Consider the following 22,133-nt stretch of genomic DNA (forward strand, 5'->3'; position numbering starts at 1 on the left):
CTCCCATGTCGGTTGATTCTCTCTCTCTCTCTCTCTCTCTCTCTCTCTCTCTCTCTCTCTCTCTCTCTTGTGGGCGGAAGACTGGTCGGAGGGATCAACGGGTAAATACGAAAAGATAATGTTTGCGGAGCAGGCAAAATATTTGACCTAAAATGTTCCCCTGCTGGAAAACGTTGTTGTTGGAGGATAAAATATGTAAAAGTATGGCTCCGGGACGGCTCGCGGTGTAATTCGATGATTGAATCACGAGCTGCGACTAGAAAGTCGCAAATTGCTCGCTTAATCTCTCGCGGTTTATTTTAATCGTGGCAAGCGATTCGAGGGTGTTCGAGACGCGTCTTGGATTCCTCGAAACGATTGTTTCGTTTGGTTTATCGTTATTAATTTTTTGGGGGAAACAAACGACTCCTCGACATTAATCTCTCCTAACTTTTGATTTATTTCCCACTGTTCCAAATTTTAAATTTGGACGCGAGAGAAATATATCCTCGTAATAATTCGAAACAATCTTAAAATCGTTAATTCGAAAAGTGCTGTAATTTAAGCTGGTGAAGCTTGTCACTTTCAATCTATTTAAATTACTTCAACATTTTTCTAAAAAAAAAAAAAAAAAAAAAAAGCCTCGAACAATATTGCCAAACAGTTCTCCAAATTCTTTCAATTCTTTAAAAACCATAAAACTCCATCCATTCCATTTTCTCCATTATTCTTTCATCCGAATAATCGTCCACCGTTTCCAACTTTAATCATCGAAGTCACAATCGAACAGCCCGAAACAAAACCTCTTTTTCCGGAAACCGATATAATCTCCGGTTGGCAAGCAGCAGGCCAATAAAACGGGGGCGATATTCGCTCGATATCGATGCGTTGCAACGATTTTTCTCTTTTTTTTTTGGGGGAGGAGGAGGTTTGACAGAGACCCCCCACCATATATCTTTCTCTTTCTCCGGCGACGTAATTACAGAGAGGACACGTGTTCTCTTTTGAAAGAGTTGGACGGATGATAAACTTTCGACGAATCGCGAGGTTCTCGAGCTTGCGGATTAACATTTTACTACCCCTTCCTCCTCTTCCTCCTCCTCCTTCTTCTTCTTCTTCTTTTTCCTTCTGTTCTTTTCTTTTTTTTTTTTTGCAAGACAAAAAAAAACTCGGTTCTAATTTGAAATCTCCCTTAATCCTTCCGGTAATTAAAAAGCTCGCGCTGGCGAAGAAGGGGGAAAAAAAAAAAGGGATCATCGTTGGACTCTCGCCTTTTCAATGCGACGAGTCGAGCTCGGCCTCCCTTTAACCCTCGGCCATTTCGGTCTTTAACTTCTCGTTAGACTCCACGTCGAAGCTTTGCCGGATCCCTGGAGCGAATGTAATGCGCAAGGGGTTGGAATTTGACCCTCGTTTGGCGGCGGACATCTCGTGATTTTGTTAATGGAGGTTTTTAATTTGCCGGAAAAGTTGAAATTACTCGACTGGGTTTATATTTGCTCGATGGGGATACGTGCAGGTCTTTCTCCTTTTTTTTTTTTTTTTTTTTTAAATGAAGTTGTACCTTTTCGTGGAATCGGGTGAAATTTCAGAGTTTCGAATTTTTTTCCCTCCCCTCCCACGATTATTTATTTATCTCTTTGCCGTTTGGTCGAAGGATATCGTTTAATGCTTTTAACGATGATACGCAAAATAAAGCAAAATCTTTTTCAATCGTATTATTTTCAATTGGAAAAAATTGAACGAGCGGTTCTAAGGGGGAACGAAAAATTCACATTTTGTTGTCAATACTTTTCTATCAATTAAATTTTTCTGAAAATAAAATGCGATATAAACAGCAGGCTCGAAATGCTAAACGTACCTTTTTGCCATTGAATTGAATCAAATTGCTAAAACAAATTTATCACCCGTCTTAATTAAAATACTTGATTAACTATTTAATTAAAATATTTAAAAAAAAAAACACGCATGTAATATTTTTGGTTTGATTTTACTCGCATCACAAAGAGTGAATCTAAAGTGAATAATTTTCGTTATCAAGAATTTGTCGAAATCGAAAAATAATAGAAAAGTTAAATGCATAGGTGGCAGAATATATCCACGAGCGTTACGAGAAAATTTAAAATTCATTCGTCTTACTTCGTCGAATTAGCGCGTCTCAAACGCTGGCTGGACACCGCTTTTTCCCTGTTTACGAACCGGCTCGCGTAAAACACGCCCGTAAATTTCAATTACCGTGGCTTATTACGCCAACAGAAATAAGAGCCGGCCAGGTAGGTGTAACTCCGTAATTGGGCATTAAAACTTGTTAAGTTTAATTTGACGCGCTCTATCCCGCTCCGACATTTTCATCCACTGATTTTCTCCCCGCCATTTTCTTCGACACCATTAGTCGCGGCGGCGCGTCAAAATTTTGCCTCTCTCATTTCGTGCCACTTACGAATCCGTCATGTTTCCTATCGCGAAAATTTCCTGAAATTAAATATCTAAATATCGTTAAATTAATGATTAAAATTCACGCTTTAAATTCGCGTGAATATAAATATATATATATATATTTCGTTTCGAATAATTTCACCAGCTTCGAAAGTACTCGTGCGAACGTCCGTCATAATTTGTCTAGCTTAAAGATTAAAAATCCGTAGTGTCGCATGGGAAGTAAATTGATTAAAAAAAAAAAAACAAAACGAAAAAAAAAACAGCAACAAAAAAGAAAAGAAAAAGTAGTGTTCTTTTTTTTCTTTTCTTTTTTCTTTGAATATTTCGAAAATTGATCGTACGAGCGTGGAACATGGAGGGGTAGTTACGAGGATACGCAGCAAAAAAAAAATTCGTGCAAATGTTTGTCGTGCCAGAGCTACGAGAGTTTTGCGAACGTTGCCAAATTTTTTGGCTGTCGGACGATTTATCAGACGACGTTCGAACGGTTCGTTGGAAATTCGTTTCTTTTTTCTTTTTTTCTTTTTTTTTTTTTTTGAGAGAAAGAGGATAGGAAAAGAGCAGAATCGAATGAAAGAGAGGAAAATGGAGATTAAATAGTCGTTCCGAGTTTTTCGTTACGCTAGATTCTGGCTTGCTTCCCGACAGGTAAATTTAATGACGAATTTCTCCGTTCGAACGTAATCCCTTTTATTTTCTCGGATCTATTTTCCACGTGATTCGTTAAAAAAAAAAAAAAAAAAAAAAAAAAAAAAACGAGAGAACGTATCGAGAAACATTCGTAACAATCTGATATCCGGTCGAAGTAAAAACGAACAATTGGAAATTTAATCCATCGTGCCCTCTTCAACAACAATCGACCAACGAATCGACAGTTAATATAATATTAGATAATTTACAACTCGTTTGTTGAAGGATACAGAATTTAATTTCGTTTCATTTCCCTTCTCAATTTTAAATTTGATCATATTACCCGCTCTACACGTTTCTATTCCACGTTTTGTTCCAATATGGCTACCTCGGATACAGTTTACCATTGATTTCACCATTGATTTTTATGCAATTACACGATTTGATCTTTTAACGAAGCTAAAAGCTTTTTGCCACTTTTTATTACTGCAACGTGTTGCCAATTCGCCGCTAACTAACTTTTTTCCCAAAAAATTTTTAATCAGATTATCCGAGGTGAGTGGCCATCGGCCGCCATCTGGCGGCCATTACGATAAACACTCCATAGCGCATAATCGTTCGCAAAAATCGCGAGAAGCTCGAGCACGAAATCCGCAGAAAAAAAAAAATCCCCCTCCCACCCCCATTCCACGCGAATATCATCCGCCAATAAACGGACATAACGTGGTTACCACGTTAATCGCCGATATAATTTGTACGCGTGCGATGAAAAAAATTCGTTCGTGCGAATCCCGTGTGTATTTGATCGGGGTGAGAGAGCGGGCAGTGCGAGGCGACATCTCTCGTCGCTCTCGTCAACAGTTTTTTCGACTATTATTTCGCTTTTTCTCGATGGTTATGGTTTCTGGTTTCCTTACCTTTTCGGACACTTCTGGGATCGTTTTTTCGACCGGCATCTTCAGTGTCCCACTCGCCCGCCGTTATTTGCCCTCAAAATTTTCTTTCAACAATTTTCTCTCATACTCTCTTTCTCATTTCTTTCTCGTTTCTTTTTTTTTTTTTTTTTTTTTTCGTATCTCGTTTGCTCGCTCTCTCAATATTCCGTCCGTTAACCATCGTATCGGCATCTCGTTTTACTAGCCTTCCATATATATATATATTTTTTTTTTCCGGTTCTACACCGTCCTATCCGATCTCTACTATATGTTTCCCGCACGCGCCTCGACTCTCGTCTGTCGCTGTGTCGCGCGTAGAACGACTCTATATAGGGGACAACAAAGAGACATCAGATATTTATATTTCTTTCGTATTTAATTCGTTGTTGCCAGACGGAGAGTATACTTGTGTATATACATATCCTCCTATTCACTGGCCAACTTTTACTCTCTTTCTGTCTCTGTTTACATTTACACGCACACTCGAACGTGCGCGTACGCACGTACTACGTGTCCCTCGTTACAATTTCTTTCTTTTTTCTTTTTCGTTGAAATGTAATTTTTACGGAGTTGTCCCGAGCGCGTCCACCCCTTCAACTTCGTCGCTTGTGCATGTGCCCGTACCACCCACGCGGACGCGTGTCGATCGAGTTTGAATTTGAATTCATTTTATGAGATGTTCGACGAGATTGATAAAATCGAGGCTGTCCGTCCGCGTTCGTGGCACGGCCCACGCTTTTCGGTCTCCGTGCTTGCACCTTCGAAACTTGCGTCGTGACGGTTCCACGTCGTGGCAATGGCGAGACAGAATACAAATTCGTGAATCTGATGGGAAAGATTTTTCGTTGGTCCAGACGAGTCGTTACAAATCAATGAATTATTGATTATTGACGAATTTCTAAGAAAATTTCGGTGTATCGATTTTTTAATATGCAATTATAAATTACAAATTGAAAATCTTGCACAAGTAAAACTTCGATCGATGACGATTAAAGTCGACTTTAATTGAAGTTCAACCTTTTTAAACTTGCGTGACTCGTGCAAAATTTTCTGAAAAGACTTGATTGCACCGCGCATTAACTCAACCGATCAATCACGGTCTGGATCAAACAAAATCCAATCCAATTGTTTGAATAGTTTCGTTTAGAAACAAAAAAAGGAAAAAAAAAAATACAAAAAATCGTATCGTATCGTAAAAAGAAACAACGAATCGCCCGTCATAATTCGAATTTCTGTACGCGAATTTCTACAAATCGATTTACACACAAAAGTTGATTCGTCTATAAATAAGTTGGCTCGTAAAGGAACGGTGACGCAACAGTGATTCTGGCCACGCCGGTGTGCCAAACGTGTTCGAAGCAACATTTCGTTCGCTCGATTAATCGCATTATCCAATCAGATTAAGTTGCTATTGCCGGATATCGACATTGTGCCAGACATCACGCTCGATCAGAACCGATTAACTGAGGGAGGGGGGATCGTCGATCGATCGAACTTCGACTCGTTCCTTCCCTTCGAGTTTCAATTGATCACGCGATCCTTGAATCGCGCCATTGCCAACGGGATCCTCGCCACTTTTACTTTTCACGAAGCCACTCGTCCACAAGAATTTGTAATTTTTTTTCTCTTTTTTGGAAGAAAATATGGTGCAATGAATTTCAAATTTCTCCACTGATCGATGGTCAAAAAGGGATTGGAATTTAAATTTCAAACGTAAGATTGATACAAGATTTGATCTATACCTATTTTCGATAAGATCTATGGATCGCACTGTACATTTAGAGACTCCTGCCCCCAAAAATGGAGTGTCCGAGTCACTCGACAGGAGTCAGGATCGCGAATCTCTCGACACGCTCCAAGCACCAATCGATCGATGGCACTCGAGTGCTCGAGTGCTCGATCTGGATTGACCCAGAATGCGCTCCCCAACTATCTATCCATCCACCTATCCTTCCCTGTCCCCGCAATTATCCCTCGATTAACCACCGCGATAAAATAGCCGATAAAATACTCGGAAACAGGGACTCCGTGGCTCCGTGAAAATTCGAAAACTCGCCGTGTTTCGAGCAGTGTTTCGAAAGCGCAAGCGAGCCTTTTGTTTTCTTGCTTAAAATTAAAGTCGCGTAGCTCGTGCTGCGTAAATGACCTGGTGTAAAATCTCGTTTATACACATTTTTTGCAAAAATTTCCAAACGACGGATGGAATTAAATTAGAAAAAAGAGGGATATCATTTACGAGCACGATCCCCGCGATATGCTTAAGTAATCTAAGATTCACAGATATCTCGAATAGGCGACCAACGTTTTTAGAAATTCAATTAGAAGCAGCGTTCGACGTTGTAGTAGTATTGTTAGCTACGAGAAAGAAAGGGGGGAGAAAAATAAATGAATGAATAAATAAATAAATAAATAAATAAATAAATAAAGAAGATCGATAGAAGCGATCGCTGGTCGCCCGTTGAATTAAATTCGAAATAACGGTAATTGTATGAGCGAGTAGCGCGGACGAGGAGCGGAGACTCGCTCGTCCGCGCTTCCCGCTGTGCACCTGCAAAAATAAGTACAACACGTGTATATAAATGAATTAATGGCGAATGTATACATATATATATGTATGTATATATATATATAAGTATAAGAATGTTCATGCACACCTCAATCTTTCTGCCCTCAACCACGGTGCCGTGTAGCCTCTCACGTGCCCGGTCCGCGTCAGCACTATTTGCGAATGTTACAAAACCGAATCCCTGCATGCAAGGACAGACAAAACAACATGCATTAAACTCAACTTACAGACTGCCAGCGCTCGGCAAACAGCCGACTGGCAGGCCCGACATTTCGTGCTTTTTCCGTAACGCATTTTTGTAATAACAATTTTCATTCGTGTCTGTTAATACGAATATAAAAAAAAAAAAAATAATTGAGACAAAGGGGAAGAGAAAAAAAAGAGTGAAATAAAAGTGAAAGTGAAGTGTGTTAAAAGAACGAGAGATAGAAAATAATAATAATAATAATAATAATAGTATTAAGGAGGATAAGAAGTCGAAAGAAAGAAAGAGAGAAAAGGTGAGAGGAAAAGGCGATCGCCATTTTTTTGAAACGGCCTTCGAGAGGCCAACGAGTGCATTTTTCGTGGGGGAGTGCAGCGCGTGCAACTCGCGCGCTTTCCACGCGTATCGTAAATCGAATTCGTGCCGATTCGACCGAAACGTTTTCATTCAAAACGATACGAAGAGAGAGATTCTTCCTTTTCGCCTGGCCCCCTCGCCCTCTTCCATCTTTCGATCCTCGAGGCCGTCTTTTTTAACTCTTCTAAACCTATTCTTCCGTTTATTTCTCGAATGCAACGCACAATGGCCGTCTGCCGCTAATTAATTCTCGAGATCCTCTCTCGAGACGCTCGCCTCGAGGGGCGAAACGAAAAGTTTTGCTGGATTTCTTTCGTCCCATCATGGCGGCGCCAGAACGCGTCCCGACCGTTCTTCACGGACCGTTGAAATTCGTGTGAAACCGGATGAGTTTCATTCGGTGAGCAAAATTTCTCAATATTTGAAAAATATTATCACCTTTCCTTTTTCCTAAATTTAAATTTTGAAAAAAATTTTCAAACCGATTAAGATTCTAAATTTTAAACGTTACACTCGCAAATGGTTATCACGAAGAGGGAGAGAAGGGCGGCGAAGGACCGGCGAAGCACTCGTTTAATAAATATGGATCGATACGGATAAAAGAAGCACGATATATTTGCCGAAATGTCGGTTTGCCAGAGAGTCTGCGAGCGCGTCATACTGCTTACGGAGACGCACCAAACAACGTGCAACAAATAAGTAAATATAAAATCATGGTAAGAAATCATGGTCATGGTCACATTAATCATCTCATTATCATATCATATCATATCGTGTCATGTCATCATGGTCATCGTCATATCATTAAAGACTCTTGCTTTGTACCGAGAGGTGCGTGTACGAGAAAAAGAAAATTAAAGGAAAGTGTTAGAAACACTGGGATGTTGGATGAAGGGACGAATTCGAGACGGTATCAGGTCGAGGTGTGTGTGTGTGTGTGTGATGTGTGTGTGTATGTGTGTGGCTGCCATACGTCGTGTGCAATCGTTTTGAATACGTTCGATAAGAGGAAAAAAGAAGAAGGTGACGAAAAAAAAAATTGGAAAAGCATCAAAAGGTGCCATGAATCTTGGAGGGAGAATTCCTACTCTTGTTGTGTCCCCCCGTGATATTAATGTAAAATATATGATGCGACACGCTCACACCTTCGTGAAATACAATATCCTTGAATCTTGATACATGCTTAATTCCTGAACCTTTAATTTCCCTGAACCATAACTCATTTCACAGCCTTTCACAGCGAGAGAGACTTAGAACCTGTCCTACATATGAACCAACACAAATTTTACAAGACTCGACTAAACTAAATTTCAACTATAATTATATATATATTTAATTCTTTCGAATTCGAAATCTCAATAATTTTCGAAAAACAAATAAATTGAATCTGTGCTTCGATTCGAAAACGAAACTCATATTTCTCATTCGAGGAAATTAATTTCAGGCAGAGAGAGAAGAGAAGAGAAGAGGAGAGAGAAAGAGAGAGACAGAGAGAGAGAGAGAGAGAGAGAGACGTGGATGGATAATCAACTTCCTCTCATCTCGGTCCCCTTTCGTTTCTGCCAGGAGCGGTTACGTGCATCCAGACTGTCGCCATCGCTGAGAAATCGTATTAAAGTCAAATCAAATACGGCCTCTGCTCTCGAAGAAACGCGAAAGGGGGTAGTAAAGTGCAAAGTTATCGTGTTCCCCGCGTAATACAGGGGGGAAGGGAGGGTAGACCGAGGAGCTTGTTTCCTCTGTCTTCATCCCTCTCTTTCTCTCAAGAAACATCGTAACTCGTTCCACCATAATCGAATCGATGGAAGGAAATTGAATTGCCCTGTGGAGAATTCCTCTCGAATAATCGAGAGCCACCATTTCTCATTAATTAATCGAGAGGTGGTTAGGGGAAGGAGTTGTTGTTTGGTTAATCGAAAATTGGGGGGGGGAGGGGGTGAGTGAGATTTGCGAAAGATTTCCAAATTCGGATCCTCGACGATGGAAATTTTGGGATAGTTCAAGTTTAATGATAGTAAAAATATTAAGGGAAGTTGATTGAATATTGGATAACCAGTAGTTACGCGAAAGATATTCAATACTTTCGAGTATTAATGAGAATTGGTATAAAAATTTTTATACATTAAAAATCTGGATGGAAAAATGGGAATTTGTTTGGCGGGAAATTGTTGGGACAAGAAAGTCATTCGACCAGAATATTCGAGTCCTAGAAGTTTTCCTGGAACTTTATAAATTATGCAATGGAATTTTTAGAAACTTGCATTTTGAACTTTTGAATATTTTAATCTCTCGCTTCCTTCCTACTTTCCCCCTGAAATTTTTATTCTTCGACCCTTTTCTTCTCTCTCCATTCCTTCTTCTCGTTAAAAAATCTGAAACAAAATCCTTACCCCGAAGCGATATAAAAATTACTTTTACTTTAACGATACTTTTACTCTCCTCCTCCATATTCGCGCAATCAACGCGGAAAGAAAATTCGACGAGAATAAATAGACCGATAGAATTGGATATACGCGTCATGGTAAACAATAAACCGTATCGCTGAACGTTATTAAACAATATTTCTGCGCGGATAATTCTCCAGATGACTCGTTTCGTTCGACAGGAGCAAAGCCCTTCCCAATCTCTCTCGATTCACGTTCACCGGGCGGAAATCAATTCGTCATTTCAAAATGACGGATTATTTGAAGAAAAAAACAGATGTTAAATCGCAAAATTTATCGACTCGACACAGAAATTCATTAAAAATAGATGAACTATGCGTGCATGCAAAATGTAATCGATCAAAATTTTTCGAGCAAAACTATATAATCCATAATCACGATGCATGATATAAAGTTGTAAGATTTTTTCCAAATATAGAATATACCTTTCTTTAACTCTTCTCACATTCACAAAGTTTTCGAGTAATTTTCCGACAAACTTTCAAATTTATCCTATTATCACCGTCTTGGTATTTACGATTACTCGCATTACTTCATTTGGTTTTGGAAAAAAAAAAAAAATTAAATTTCCCTTGGAGAAGCCATAGTAAAGAGATAATAAAAAAAGAAAAAAAAAACGAAGGAGGAAGAGCGTATATACGCGTTGAAAGAACAACGATCGTCCGTAAGCGAGATTTCAGGGGTGGGTGGAAAAGCGTCGTTTGTCCCTTATTTTTCATCGAATTTCTTACGACGAGTCGCTTCGACGCGATCCACTTGGGAAATCAGCATAATGTCGATAAGGCAGGGCCGTAGTGACAATGCCTCGGTCTCGAGAACGCGGGTGGTGAGGGGGAGGAATCGAATAATCGACAAATCGATTTGCATCGCGAATAGAGGCAGGCTCTCGCCCTATTTCGAATCTCGCCACATGGTTTTCTGCGGGAACTTTCTCTGTCGTCATTGTTTCGAAATTGAAGGCTTCGAGTGGTGAAATATCACGAACCGGAAGGGTGGGGAGGGGGAGGGGGAGGAGGAGGAGGAGGAAAGAGAAATAAATTTTGCAGGAAGGAGGGAAATCGAACGAGCGTTGCTCGACGCCATTCACTATTTTTGATCCCTTGGTATGAGGTCAGTTCATAAGTTCAAGCGTATTTTTAGCTAGTTGTAAAATAACATGGAAGTACGAGGCAGGGGGTTATTTTGATCCACGATATATTGGATATTGTGCGGTAATAACGTTTCACGTTTGAAAAATCTTGTGTTATTTTGTGAAAAATTTTTGGTGAAACGATTCTTTACGAATTTTTAATTTTAAACGTGACATAAACGACATAAATTTAACATCTTGAGCTGTTGGAGTTATTGAAATTTAGAAAAAAAAAAAAAAAAAAAAAATAGGAAAAACGTGACGTCAAGATATTAAATTTACTTTCAAAACTTACAAAATGTAAAATATTGCTCGAACTAAATATATTTCTCCCAGCGATTTTTCCGAAAGAATTACGAGATGTATATATTCATCGAATATTTCCTATTCCACAATTGATTTTTCTTACAATAATATTCGGAAAATTAAAATTACACCAACACCAATTCGATCATTTTTAAAAAAAAAATTCACGTTGGAAACGACAAACTGAACGAATTTTCGAAATTCCCTTCGGGAAAGATGATGATTGAAATAAAAATTTAAACTGCAACGAATCGATCTTATTTTTCGCCCAGCGATTTTTCTCCAGGATAACGAAAAAGGGGGGCGTTCTCGTCCCGAAGCGAGGCAGTTCTCGTGACAGAGAGCGAGATCGCGATCTTGGCGAAAACCTCCTTAAAGCCTTATCGGCTTTCGGAAAATTAAGGTTGGCGTGCAATGCGCGACCGGCCACGGAATCACCGCGCCTGCCGCTTTCTCCTCTCTCAGGAAATTAATCCACGCTCAGACTCTTGCGAGAAATCTTTCACGTTAATCCAGTTAAAACGAAATCACGATCACGCCCCTTCGTTTCTCTCTCCGGAATCCATCTCTGGATATATTCCAAGGAATCAAGTTCGAACACCGTGAAATCCCCTACACTTTCTTCACATTTGTCCAATCAACTTCTAGGGATTTTGAAGGGAGGATAAAGCTCGAGAACGATAACGAATAGGATATTCGATTTTTTTATTTTACACGTTCTTTTAAACTTCTAGATGCATCAATATACATGTAAAACTAATTATATACCTCTATTAAACCGAATAATAATTGCAAATTTTCAACGTCGATATTTCAGAGAACAAAAAAAAAAAAAAAAAAAAAAATTCATCGAAGCATGGAATTACTTAATTTCAAAAAGTCGATGAAAAATCGCACACGACCTCCTCCTCCGGGTGAAAATTTAATATTACCATGGAAGAGAGTGGAAAGTTTCGTAAAACTTTTTAGCAAGTGTCGAAAACCGGAAACTTGGAATTTAAGCAAGGCCGGAAATCATATTTTAAATCTCCATTGTTATTTTTCAACCCTTTAAGGGCGATTACGCCGTTGAAAAAAAACGTAATTACACGATTAATGATTATCGCGATCGTCCCCTTCCTCTCGCGGATCTTCCACGTTGGATCCCGGAACAGGAAGGGAGATATTAGAAAAACAACCAGCATGCTCGCCCGATAAAACAGGCTCTTTGTCACGAACGAAATCATGCTCTACCTTATCGGGCAATTTATCTTCCCGCCTGCAATTGAAAATCGAGCTTCCCTTTGACACGAACCGGAACTGTTTCGAGCTTACATCTGCGTATTATACCGCGAAAACGATTTACAAACTATCGAGAAACAAAAAAGGAGAAAATGCGAAGACGGATGGAAATAAAATAGTGGCTCGGTTGAAATTTAATAAAAATAGGATAAATTCATCGATTCTTTTCTCGTTAATTCTCAACTTTAAGTCTCAATTCATGATCGTAGCGGATGAAGAAAGAAAGTAATGAATGTAAACGAGAAGAAGCGAGTTAAAAGTAGTCTCAAAGGTTGGATTAAATTTCCTTTTGAAGGAAACACAACGCGTTTTTTTGTACACGTGTTTTCTGAATAAATTTCAAAAGTCAGGATATCATCCGTAGTTTTTCACCGAGGAAATTTAAAAGAATCCATATTGATCTACGTTCTCTGTAAACGAAGATAGTATCCATTAATTTTCTTTCCAAAAATACTGGAACGAAATACCGGATGATCCGCTTCCTGTATGCAAATTTATCTCAAGTTGATTAGAAGACACCATTAATTTCCTTCCCATTAAAAATGATGGAACGGGGTGAATTATTTCGTGCTTTTCGACATCCAATATCACGATTCTATTCTTGCGAACTTCTCAAAACTTCGAACCGATCTTATAAAATACGAATCGAAAATTAAATCTGGACGACACATTTCCATTCCACACTCTCGTCTCTCGAATGCAACTCTAAATTTACGAGAAACGGGACGAATTAAACTCTTCTAAGGTTCAGGATCCAAGTTAGAATCGATAGCGTGCAACGTAAATAAGACGTATCCATCCAGCCAGGAATAGATGCGATCTTCGGATGACTGATGATTGGCCTGTGGCGGGTGATTAATTGCCGGCGAAAAAATCCTCGAGCGCCTTTCGATCCTTCGATTTCTTTCTCGCCAACATTGTCGATCTTGTTCGACAACGAGACGATCTCTGTATCTAAACTATAGATTAGTTAACAGGTGGATGCCAGACACGAGAGCGAAATTAACGTTAATTTCCAGGTGTGAGCGCGTGCTTTGGAAGATACAAAGGTTATCTCAGATAAGAATGTTAATCATGCGACAGGTAAAACGCGAAAAGTTGAACAATATTTTTCGAGAGAGGCCAACGAAAACAGGCCGGTGTTGATTAATTATTCTTTCCTTAAGAAAATTGCAACGATGATCATTATCTCGAGGAATTATCCTCGAGGAATTTTTTCTGATTGATGAGTTTTTTTTTTTTTTTTTTTTAGATCGTTCGTACAGATTGCCGCTTCGAGTGTTCAGGAATTTTTTCAAATCTTCCGTTGTAATTGCACATACAGAGGCTGAATATTTAAATTGTAAATTGTAACGAAGATTGATGGAGAAAAAGGAGGATGGATATGAAATCTCATTTTTTTTTTTTTTGGAAACTCGTGCATTTGAAAGATATAAGATCCGAGTGTATCATCGAAAGAATCGTTTTTTTTTTTTTTTTTTTTTTACAGTTTCACAATCCGCGAACACACAACGAATTCATCGAAAATTTCACGAAGGATTCTCTCTTCCTTTCAGATCCATCTTCCGCTCTCGCAAATATATTCAACATCAAGCTCCATTCACATCGTTCGGAAACACAGGTTAAATATTTTTCCTACGTGAAAAATTAGAAAGACCAAGATTGAAAAGAAAAAAAAAAAAAAAAAGAAAATAAAGGAGCAGGAGGTGATTCGAGTGAGCCTATCAGCTCGTGTACCAGAAACAAATCAGCAAATGATCAAAGGGTAAAATGTGCATATTCGCCTCTGAACGATAACGCGTGAACCGATAACACGATAATTAAGCGGATAATCGGTGTGTGCACGATGACGATGGTGTTCGTGTGGCTAGACGTGCGTGTACAAAGTGTGTTCACGAATGGTAATTAGAGGATGGTGGAGGGAAAGGTTGGACGAGAAAAGAGAAAGAGATAAAGAGAGACAGAGAGAGACAGAGAGAAAGAGAGAGAGAGAAAGGAACTCGAAGAATAAATTGAAATTTGTGACCGAAGCTGGCAAACAGCGATATAAAAGCGCACAAAAAACAATACGAGATTCAACATTATATATATATATATATATATAGATACATATATGTATATATATTTAATAAATACGTTTAATAAATAGAGAGAGAAAGAGAGAGAGAGAGAGAGAGAGAGAGAGAGAGGGGGGAGGAGTTAAGAGACAATAGGAGTATATAAGTGTGTGGCTTCAAGTGTTTTCTTCGTATAAAAGTGTGTGATTCTTGTGTGTCTTTCTTTCTTTTCTTTTTTCTCGACGAAAAAAATGGCAGTGAGAGATCTTTTTCCTCGTCTGTCTACAAGTTTGCTCCCTACGTTTCTCTCTCTCGTTTCAATCCACTCGCTCGCTCACGACTCGCTTCTTCCTCGCTTCTCTCTTTGTCTTTCTTTCTCTGGGATAGGAAAATATTGGAAAAATATTCGCTATTCGATTTTTATTCACCGACTTTATTGATTGTGCGAAGATAAATTGTGTTCATTGATTGATTATCGTTCGAAAAAATTGCAGGAGTTTCAAGGCTCGGTAAAATTTTCGAATTTTTTCCACGAGTTCCGAATCGATCGAAACGAAACGAATAATCCAATTTCGAGCAGTTCGAAGAGAGAGATAGAATTACAAAAAAAAAAAAAAAAAAAAAAGAAAAGAAAAAGAAATTTTTCAAGGCGATATCGATAATTCTAAAAAAATTATTTCGAATAAGTAGAATTAGGAATTCTTGGAGAGGAAATGGATCGATCGACGAGGAAGAGAGAGAGAGAGAGAGAGAGAGAGAGAGAGAGAGAAAGAATGAGAGAGAGCGAAAAAGAGAGCGAGAGAGGGACAGTAGAGTGTAAATCGCAACGAGAAGAGCCAAACGACACGTGATACTTGAACGCCGGACAAAAAACTGTTGGTGAGATCGAAAGCAGCATTTCTCTATCCTAAAACACATACGTGAGTAATAAAAGAGGTAGAAGCATGGGCCGTTTCATTAATACCTTCGACTTCGCCTAGACAAAAGCGTGCGACTACTATTTACATATATAATAATGATATAACAATCATAGATAGAGGTACGTACGTACATGTAAAGATGTGTGTGTATGTAACGTGTGTGTTCTCTGTGCTCGTGTGTCAATATACATATATGTACGTATATATTGATTGAGATATATATAGATATATATATATATATATAAGAGAGAGAGAGAGAGAGAGATACTTATGAAACTTCGGAAGATGCAATGGTAATAAATATATGTACGACGTCATGCTGTTTGCGTTGGATTGTGACATGTAAATGTTGATTTTTGATTATGATCCAATATACTCTTTCTTGAATCGATAATAAAGAAATTTTTATTTTTCTTTTCTTCTTGCTTTTTTTAAAATTTTTAACATACGAAGAAATCCGTCATTCGATTTGTCGCAATCCAACACTTGCAGGTGGATTAGTAATATACTCGCGGCGTTGTCTGTGGAACCACAATAAGGGCGTGTAGCGAGATACAGATATAAATTAACAAAAGGTGTGTTTTCTCTCTCGAGAAAAGTTTCGAACGCGGTGTTCTTGAGAAAGATCAACTCGAACAGGCAGCAATTCGTTGGTTGACTCTCAACTATTTTATTATAATCGTCTCCTGCTTACGCCTCTTTTTATAATCGTGTCTCTAATCGTGTTATGAACAAGCTAACGTGTCTTCTTCCTCCCGATGTATACGTTTCTTTCTCTCTGCGTGTAATTAAGTGTGACATGTGTATATATATGTATATGTATACCGGCCTTGAAACGCCTTGGGAAACTTGTCAAAGAGAGAAAGAGAGAGAGAAAGAGAGAGAGAGAGAGAGAGAGAGAGAGAGAGAGAGTGAGAAAAAGAGAGAAATAGAGAAGAGAGAGAGAGAGAGAGAAGGATAAGAATGGAGATTGGTTAGATGTAGCTTTAGGAAAAAACGAGGTGTGACAAAGTTTCATCAAATCAAATGGGCAGCATCTCCCGAGGGTCTCCTCCGCGACCGGAAGTGGCGGCAGCCGGCCCACCGTGGGTGCACCGTGTGTCCGCTGCTGCGTCCGTCTCGAAACGATCTAATTTTTATCAACTACTTTCTTTTCTTTTTTTCATCAATTTTATCGATCTTACTTTAAAATTCTATTATATATGTTATTATATTATTATTGAACGATTATTTTGAGAGATGGACGATATTTTTAGAAATTATATATAATTATTCGAAACGACGCAAAAGAATCGTGATGGAAGATCTTTTATGAAGCATTTTATGTATTTAGCTGCCATGAATTATTATTATTATTATTATTATTTTTTGTTTCTTGTTTTTCGTTTCTCTTTTTTCCCTTCTTCTTCTGTAAATATTACGGTTTCGATTGAACTGTAAAAAAGGCGATGAGAAGATCGAATGAAAAGGATCGATATAATATAAAGAGAAATCGTAGTTCGTCTTGGGAGAAGGTATTTCGAAGGTGTTTCTCGAAAGGGGGGGAGGATGTGATAAAAAGGGATGATGGTATCTTTTTTTTTTTTTTCTTTTTTTAGTTACTTTAGGTACCACAGTTCGTCAAAAGCAGCTGCGAACACAGTTACGCAAGGTGCACCGAGCTGCCTTATAACCAATGGGAGCTAAATAATGATAAAATGCGGAATGCTAGCTAGTAAAAATGCAATAGCTCGTCTAACAACTACGAGAACTAACACCATTGGTTATATTATGGTATGTATGTACGTGTCACTGGCACATACTCAGCGCGAGACAAGTGCGCTCACCGACTTGCCCCTCCAACGAATCGACTCTCTTCTTTTCAAAATTCAACGAGATTGAATTATCTTTTCTCGAGTCGAATTCTACAACAAGATTTAAGAAGAAGAAGAAAAAAAAAAAAAAAAGAAAAAAAAGAAAAAAGAAACGAAACAAAAAAATACGAATCCATAGTTGCAGAAAAGTTAATTAAAAGTGACAAGTCGATAAGCGCCCTCCTCCGCACCGGTCTCAAAGTATCTCTTCTCCAAAATGCTGCACTTCATTAGGGATGCCACATTCCATTTACATTGACGAAGCTTTCGAGAAAAGGTCTCTCTCACAGATTCGCACACCCACAACGCACCACACATCTCTCGCCTTAAATCTAAATTGTCGCGTCGCCGAAAATCGTGCGCCACCGTCCACGTTTCCATTTCGAAACAACGATCGACGATCGTCGTTTCACGAGGAAATCGAACACCGTGACCGTGTCGAACGATTTTCCAGGATACGCGGATAACTTCGTGACGGGGTCGCAAAACAAGCAAATCTCTTCGTGATTTCGAATCACGAATTTTCGAATTCGCAATTCTCCTGTAATAATATAACTTCATCTCTCTTCCGACAACAAGTCTCTTTCATTTCCTCTTTTTCTTTCCGCTCCTGGTAATTGCGTGTGGATTCCACGGCGCGGAGAGAACCCCGTCACGTCCTCGCGATCGCTTAAATGCTAAAAAGCGATGGCAACGCGGGTGTTGGCGCATATTTCCAAGGGGAACACCGCGGTCGGGTTCCATTGAATTTGCAATGCAAAAGGTGACGTCCTCGGTGCCATTGTCGAGTTGTTGGGATCTCTGACGCGTGATGAATGCCGACTTGTACTTCGAATTATACGGCAGGGGGGCCGCTTTTCCACGATTTATCACGGTTCCCTATCGAACGACTTTCTCCTTCCTTAAGCTTTCTCCAAGGTTTTTGCAGAATGCACCACGTATTCTGGGAAATTTTCTTCGATTTCGTCGTTGATCTCGTTTGGAATATTCTAAATATTCGAAGTGTAATTCTTTTGGAATTTCGTTGATATGTAAATTGCGATGTAGATCGATCGTTTATTAAGTTGAGAAGAATTTTATGGATAAAAGAAATATAGAAGAACGAATGTAGAGACGAATCGGATTCTCGTGAAAATCTCAATTAAATAAATCGCAAAAAATCTTTCAAAATAAATTACAAGAAATTACTTGCGTATCTTTTATCTTTTAATTTCCATATAGAATATTAACGAACAATTTTTAATGAAATCAACGTTCAAACTTCTTTTCCTTTTTTCAAAGTATAACTTTATTTATACTGCAAGAACGAAGCAAATTTTTAAATTAAAAAAAGAAAATATTCAAAATTTAATATCCTAATAAAAAAAATTCCCAATAAAGATAAGAATCAATACTTAAAATTTCCAAGTTTATCAAATCACATTCCTCGAGACATCGTTCCAACACTTTTATACGAATCTGACGAATAACTCTGACGAACTCGTACGCGATCGACGTCGAAAAAATTCTTCTCTCTCTCTCTCTCTGTCACGAAGAAGAACAACAATTGCATCGATTGATCCAGTTCGCGTACAAACTGGAGCGTGATCCTTTATCACTTTATCCGGAATACCGTGAAACCAATCACGACCACCCTAAGGGCGGAAGAGGAAAGAAAAGAAGAGTGAGAGAGAGAGAGAGAGAGAGAGAAAGAAAGAAAAGACACGTGCGGGGATAACCACCGCGAACGAGTTTAATTAATCCTCTTTCAGCCTCTCCGCTGTAACTGGAACACGCTTATTATTCCTCCTGGGATCGGTTGTTCCAATGACGGATGCGAGCCGCGCTTCCTGTCAGGATTCCCTGATCGAAATAGACCTCTCCACCGTGACCTAATAGGCGAGCATTACCGATTGTCGCCCTCCTTCATTCAATTAGAGGCTCTGATTGATTGCTCGTCCGTTCGAGTGGCTATTAGCTTGATGAGAGTCTTAGGGATCTTTGATCGAGGCAACGTTTTACGCTCCCAAGATTTTAATTACTTTGCGAATCTCGTAAGGATTTGATTTTTAAACAGTGAAATAAGAATAATTCGATCGAACATTTAAATTCAGTAACAAAGATGAATGGTTGAGAGGGAATTTTCTCAAGGCTCTGTATGGATCTAATTTTTCGTGCGAGAATATAAAAGTTCGTTCTAATTTCATCTATTCGTTCGTTTAAGAAATAAAACAAGCACGAGAGCAAAAACTGGTAGCACGATTTAACACGATCGTGGAGAAGAACTTAGAGAAATTTTAACTTTATCCGAATCTAAGAAAAAAAAAAAAAAAAAATCTATCAATGCAGAAAATCGTCAAAATCAAATCTTCCAAATATATACCATCTCCTTCCTCCAGCAATCTTCGCGAAAGCAAAAGGATCGTCTCGAAACATCGGTACGAAAACATCGAGATGGGGGATTCTGATTTGATTCGAGTGTAGTGACAATGAAATTCAGGAGAAGTACTCGGCGAGAACCGCTTGAATATGGAGAAGCTCTATCCATCGCGCCAACTTCCACGATCATCGTGCCTCGAGAACTCCATCCTCGAGTGGCGGAAGCTTCAGCAAGGGAACCGTAGAGCAGCCCGTCTTCGAGCAATCGTTATTCGAGGTCGTTCAAAATAATGGATTTCTGATCTAATTACTTAGGGAGGGACGACGGCCAGAGAGTTGAGAATCCTCTTTCTTTCGCCTCTCGTTATTGCTACGCGAGAAACTTTCCGCGCGATTTCATAATCTCGGCCAAGTTTTGTCCAAGTTTTATGGGGCGGGGAACAAGACGAGATTTTATCCTTTCCCAACTCCAATTAACTCCGTTTCGAGACGGAGTTCGACTCGAATGTCACACTTTTGATATTTCTTGGAAACGTTTGAAGCTTGCGCATTGTTTCCCCGTTGATGAATATTTTGATTAATGTGGCTCCAGTGAATGGGGTAATTTCGAGTAACGGAGATTTCGTTTCCTTTTCTATACTCGACCGATATCAAAGTTTCCACGGTGGATTGGAGTTAATTACGACGTTTGAACGAGCGAGCAGAGGAGGGGGTGGATGAAAAAGAATCGAAATGGAGTGGAAGTCTCTGGGGGTTGAGAATAATATTGTTCGAAAGAGGGGAAAGAAAATTTCAGAGAGTAACGTCGCATCCGATATCGAACGAGTGTAAAAGTATTTGCAGTATAAAGGGAAATTTCTCATTCGTCGTATAGTTAATTCATAGGGTGGAAAAATATTTAAAAAATTGGAGGTAAAAGTTTCCGTTGTTATCGTTTGTAATTTAAAAATCACAGAGACGTTGGAATTTTTAATAAAAAAAAAAAAAAAAAAAAAAAAATATCTACATCGTCTCGTTCGAGTCGATCCACGCGGACAGAGTTAAGATTTTAAATCGACAATTTTTACACGGCGACACGATTTAAAGATCGACGGATAGATAAAAAATTAAAATTCTCTACGATTCAAAAAATCGTATAAAAAGGTGGAATTATCGAGGATAACAAACGGCAATATTATCGAAAGTTGGATTGGTTGGTGTTATGGACAAATATGGTCATCGAAAGCAACAAAATTTGTTTTCGCAAGAAGATGGGTGCCCGATCATTCGATGGACAATAGACAGGCGTGCGTGACATCGTCAGCAGCCGATGCTATTGGGTTAGTGGTACCGCGGGAGCTTGATGAAGTGCACTTGAGTGTACTTGACGCAAAGACGCTGAATATGCAAGCTCGCCGGATGCCGGCTGTCGGCACGATGTATTACTGCGGATCTTATCCAGACCACTGTCATCCATATTGAAACCTATTTGCATTTCAAACTTCTCCTTCGCGCACTTCAAATCCTCTCCCTTCTTACATTCGTTTTAAATTTTATTTTTTCCTTCCTCCTTTCCTTCTCCTCTGCAAGATTTAGATTTTCTCATGCACGAACGAACGAACGACGATTAAACCTGCAACCTTTCGTGCAACTTTTGATTTCATTTCATTTCTTGGAAGGGCGATCTCGAGGATGCTCGAGGGGGATTAAATTAGAATCGTTGGATATCGATATAACAACAACTTCGAGTTCGATTATCTTGCAAGGTTATCTCGATGATTCAAGAAAGAATTGTTTGATCATCTCGCGAGATTATCTAAATAATTAGGAGGATTTGCTTGTTATTCCTTGATCTAGATCTATGAAGAACATTGGAAAGTTCGGATATTTGGAGAGCGAAAAATCATCGAATCTGAACTGAAACTTCAGAAGATATAAAATAATTCTTAAGAAAAAGTATTACACAACAAACTGAATCGAAAAAATCGAAAAAATTTTAAACGGAATTATTCGATCGATAATTCTGATTTTCTCGTGGAAAAAAATTCCATCCATCATCGTAGACGAAAGACAAATACATCGTGAAATTTCGAATTTCGAACGCTTCCTTCCCTCTCTCTATCTTTTCCACGAGAAAAATCGAACGACGCAAACGAAAGAAAGAACCAGGGTCGAAGAAATAATCTTTGAGATCGAAATATCGCCTTCTAACTACCACCCCTCCTCCTCACGAACTCTCCTCGAGAAACGTTTTCTGGACAATCTTGACTAACGAGAATCGTCCAACCACGCGGGAAGAAGCAATCTCAACGTCTCATCTCCCCAAGATTCCCTTGATATTTCATCCCCCGATTTTCAAAACCAAGGCCTTCCACCCTTTAATCCTCGAAGAAGCCCGTCTCGAGCAGATCTCTCTCTCTCTCTCTCTCGTTTTGGGATTACACGGAGATCAATCGAAGATTCTTGGCACGGAAGAACGGGTCGACAATGGCACCGTGTCGTTTTACACCACTTCTGGGACCGATATCTCGAAGCTGGACGACGCGTGAGCGTCGCCATCGCGCTGCAAAAGAACGCACGTTTCGAGGAGACGCAGCGTCACGACTCAGTTTTCACTTTCCTTTCTTTCTTTTTTTTCTAAAAGAAAAAAAAAAAAAAAAAAAAAACACCTGAACCATTCCTTCCCCCTCCTTTC

The 22,133-nt window shown here is 39.1% G+C and overlaps 1 protein-coding gene across 13 annotated transcripts in view; it reads right to left on the reverse strand.

Annotated features, from left to right (window-relative positions):
* The window catches only part of LOC100868187 (RNA-binding Fox protein 1), a 305,806-nt gene that overhangs the window by 68,975 nt on the left and 214,698 nt on the right, over positions 1-22,133 (reverse strand). For 9 of the 13 annotated variants that reach the window (XM_012493722.3, XM_086909535.1, XM_086909530.1 and 6 more), the window contains one exon: positions 6,638-6,730. The exons of the other annotated variants lie outside the window; for them this stretch is intronic. In XM_012493722.3, coding sequence (XP_012349176.3) covers positions 6,638-6,730 — 93 coding nt within the window. The remainder of the gene's footprint in view (positions 1-6,637; positions 6,731-22,133) is intronic. 13 annotated transcript variants of the gene reach the window in all.

The sequence above is a fragment of the Apis florea genome, unplaced genomic scaffold (assembly GCF_048593485.1).
Source record: "Apis florea isolate Af1SG1 unplaced genomic scaffold, ASM4859348v1 contig_3158_pilon, whole genome shotgun sequence".
Lineage (NCBI taxonomy): Eukaryota > Metazoa > Arthropoda > Insecta > Hymenoptera > Apidae > Apis > Apis florea.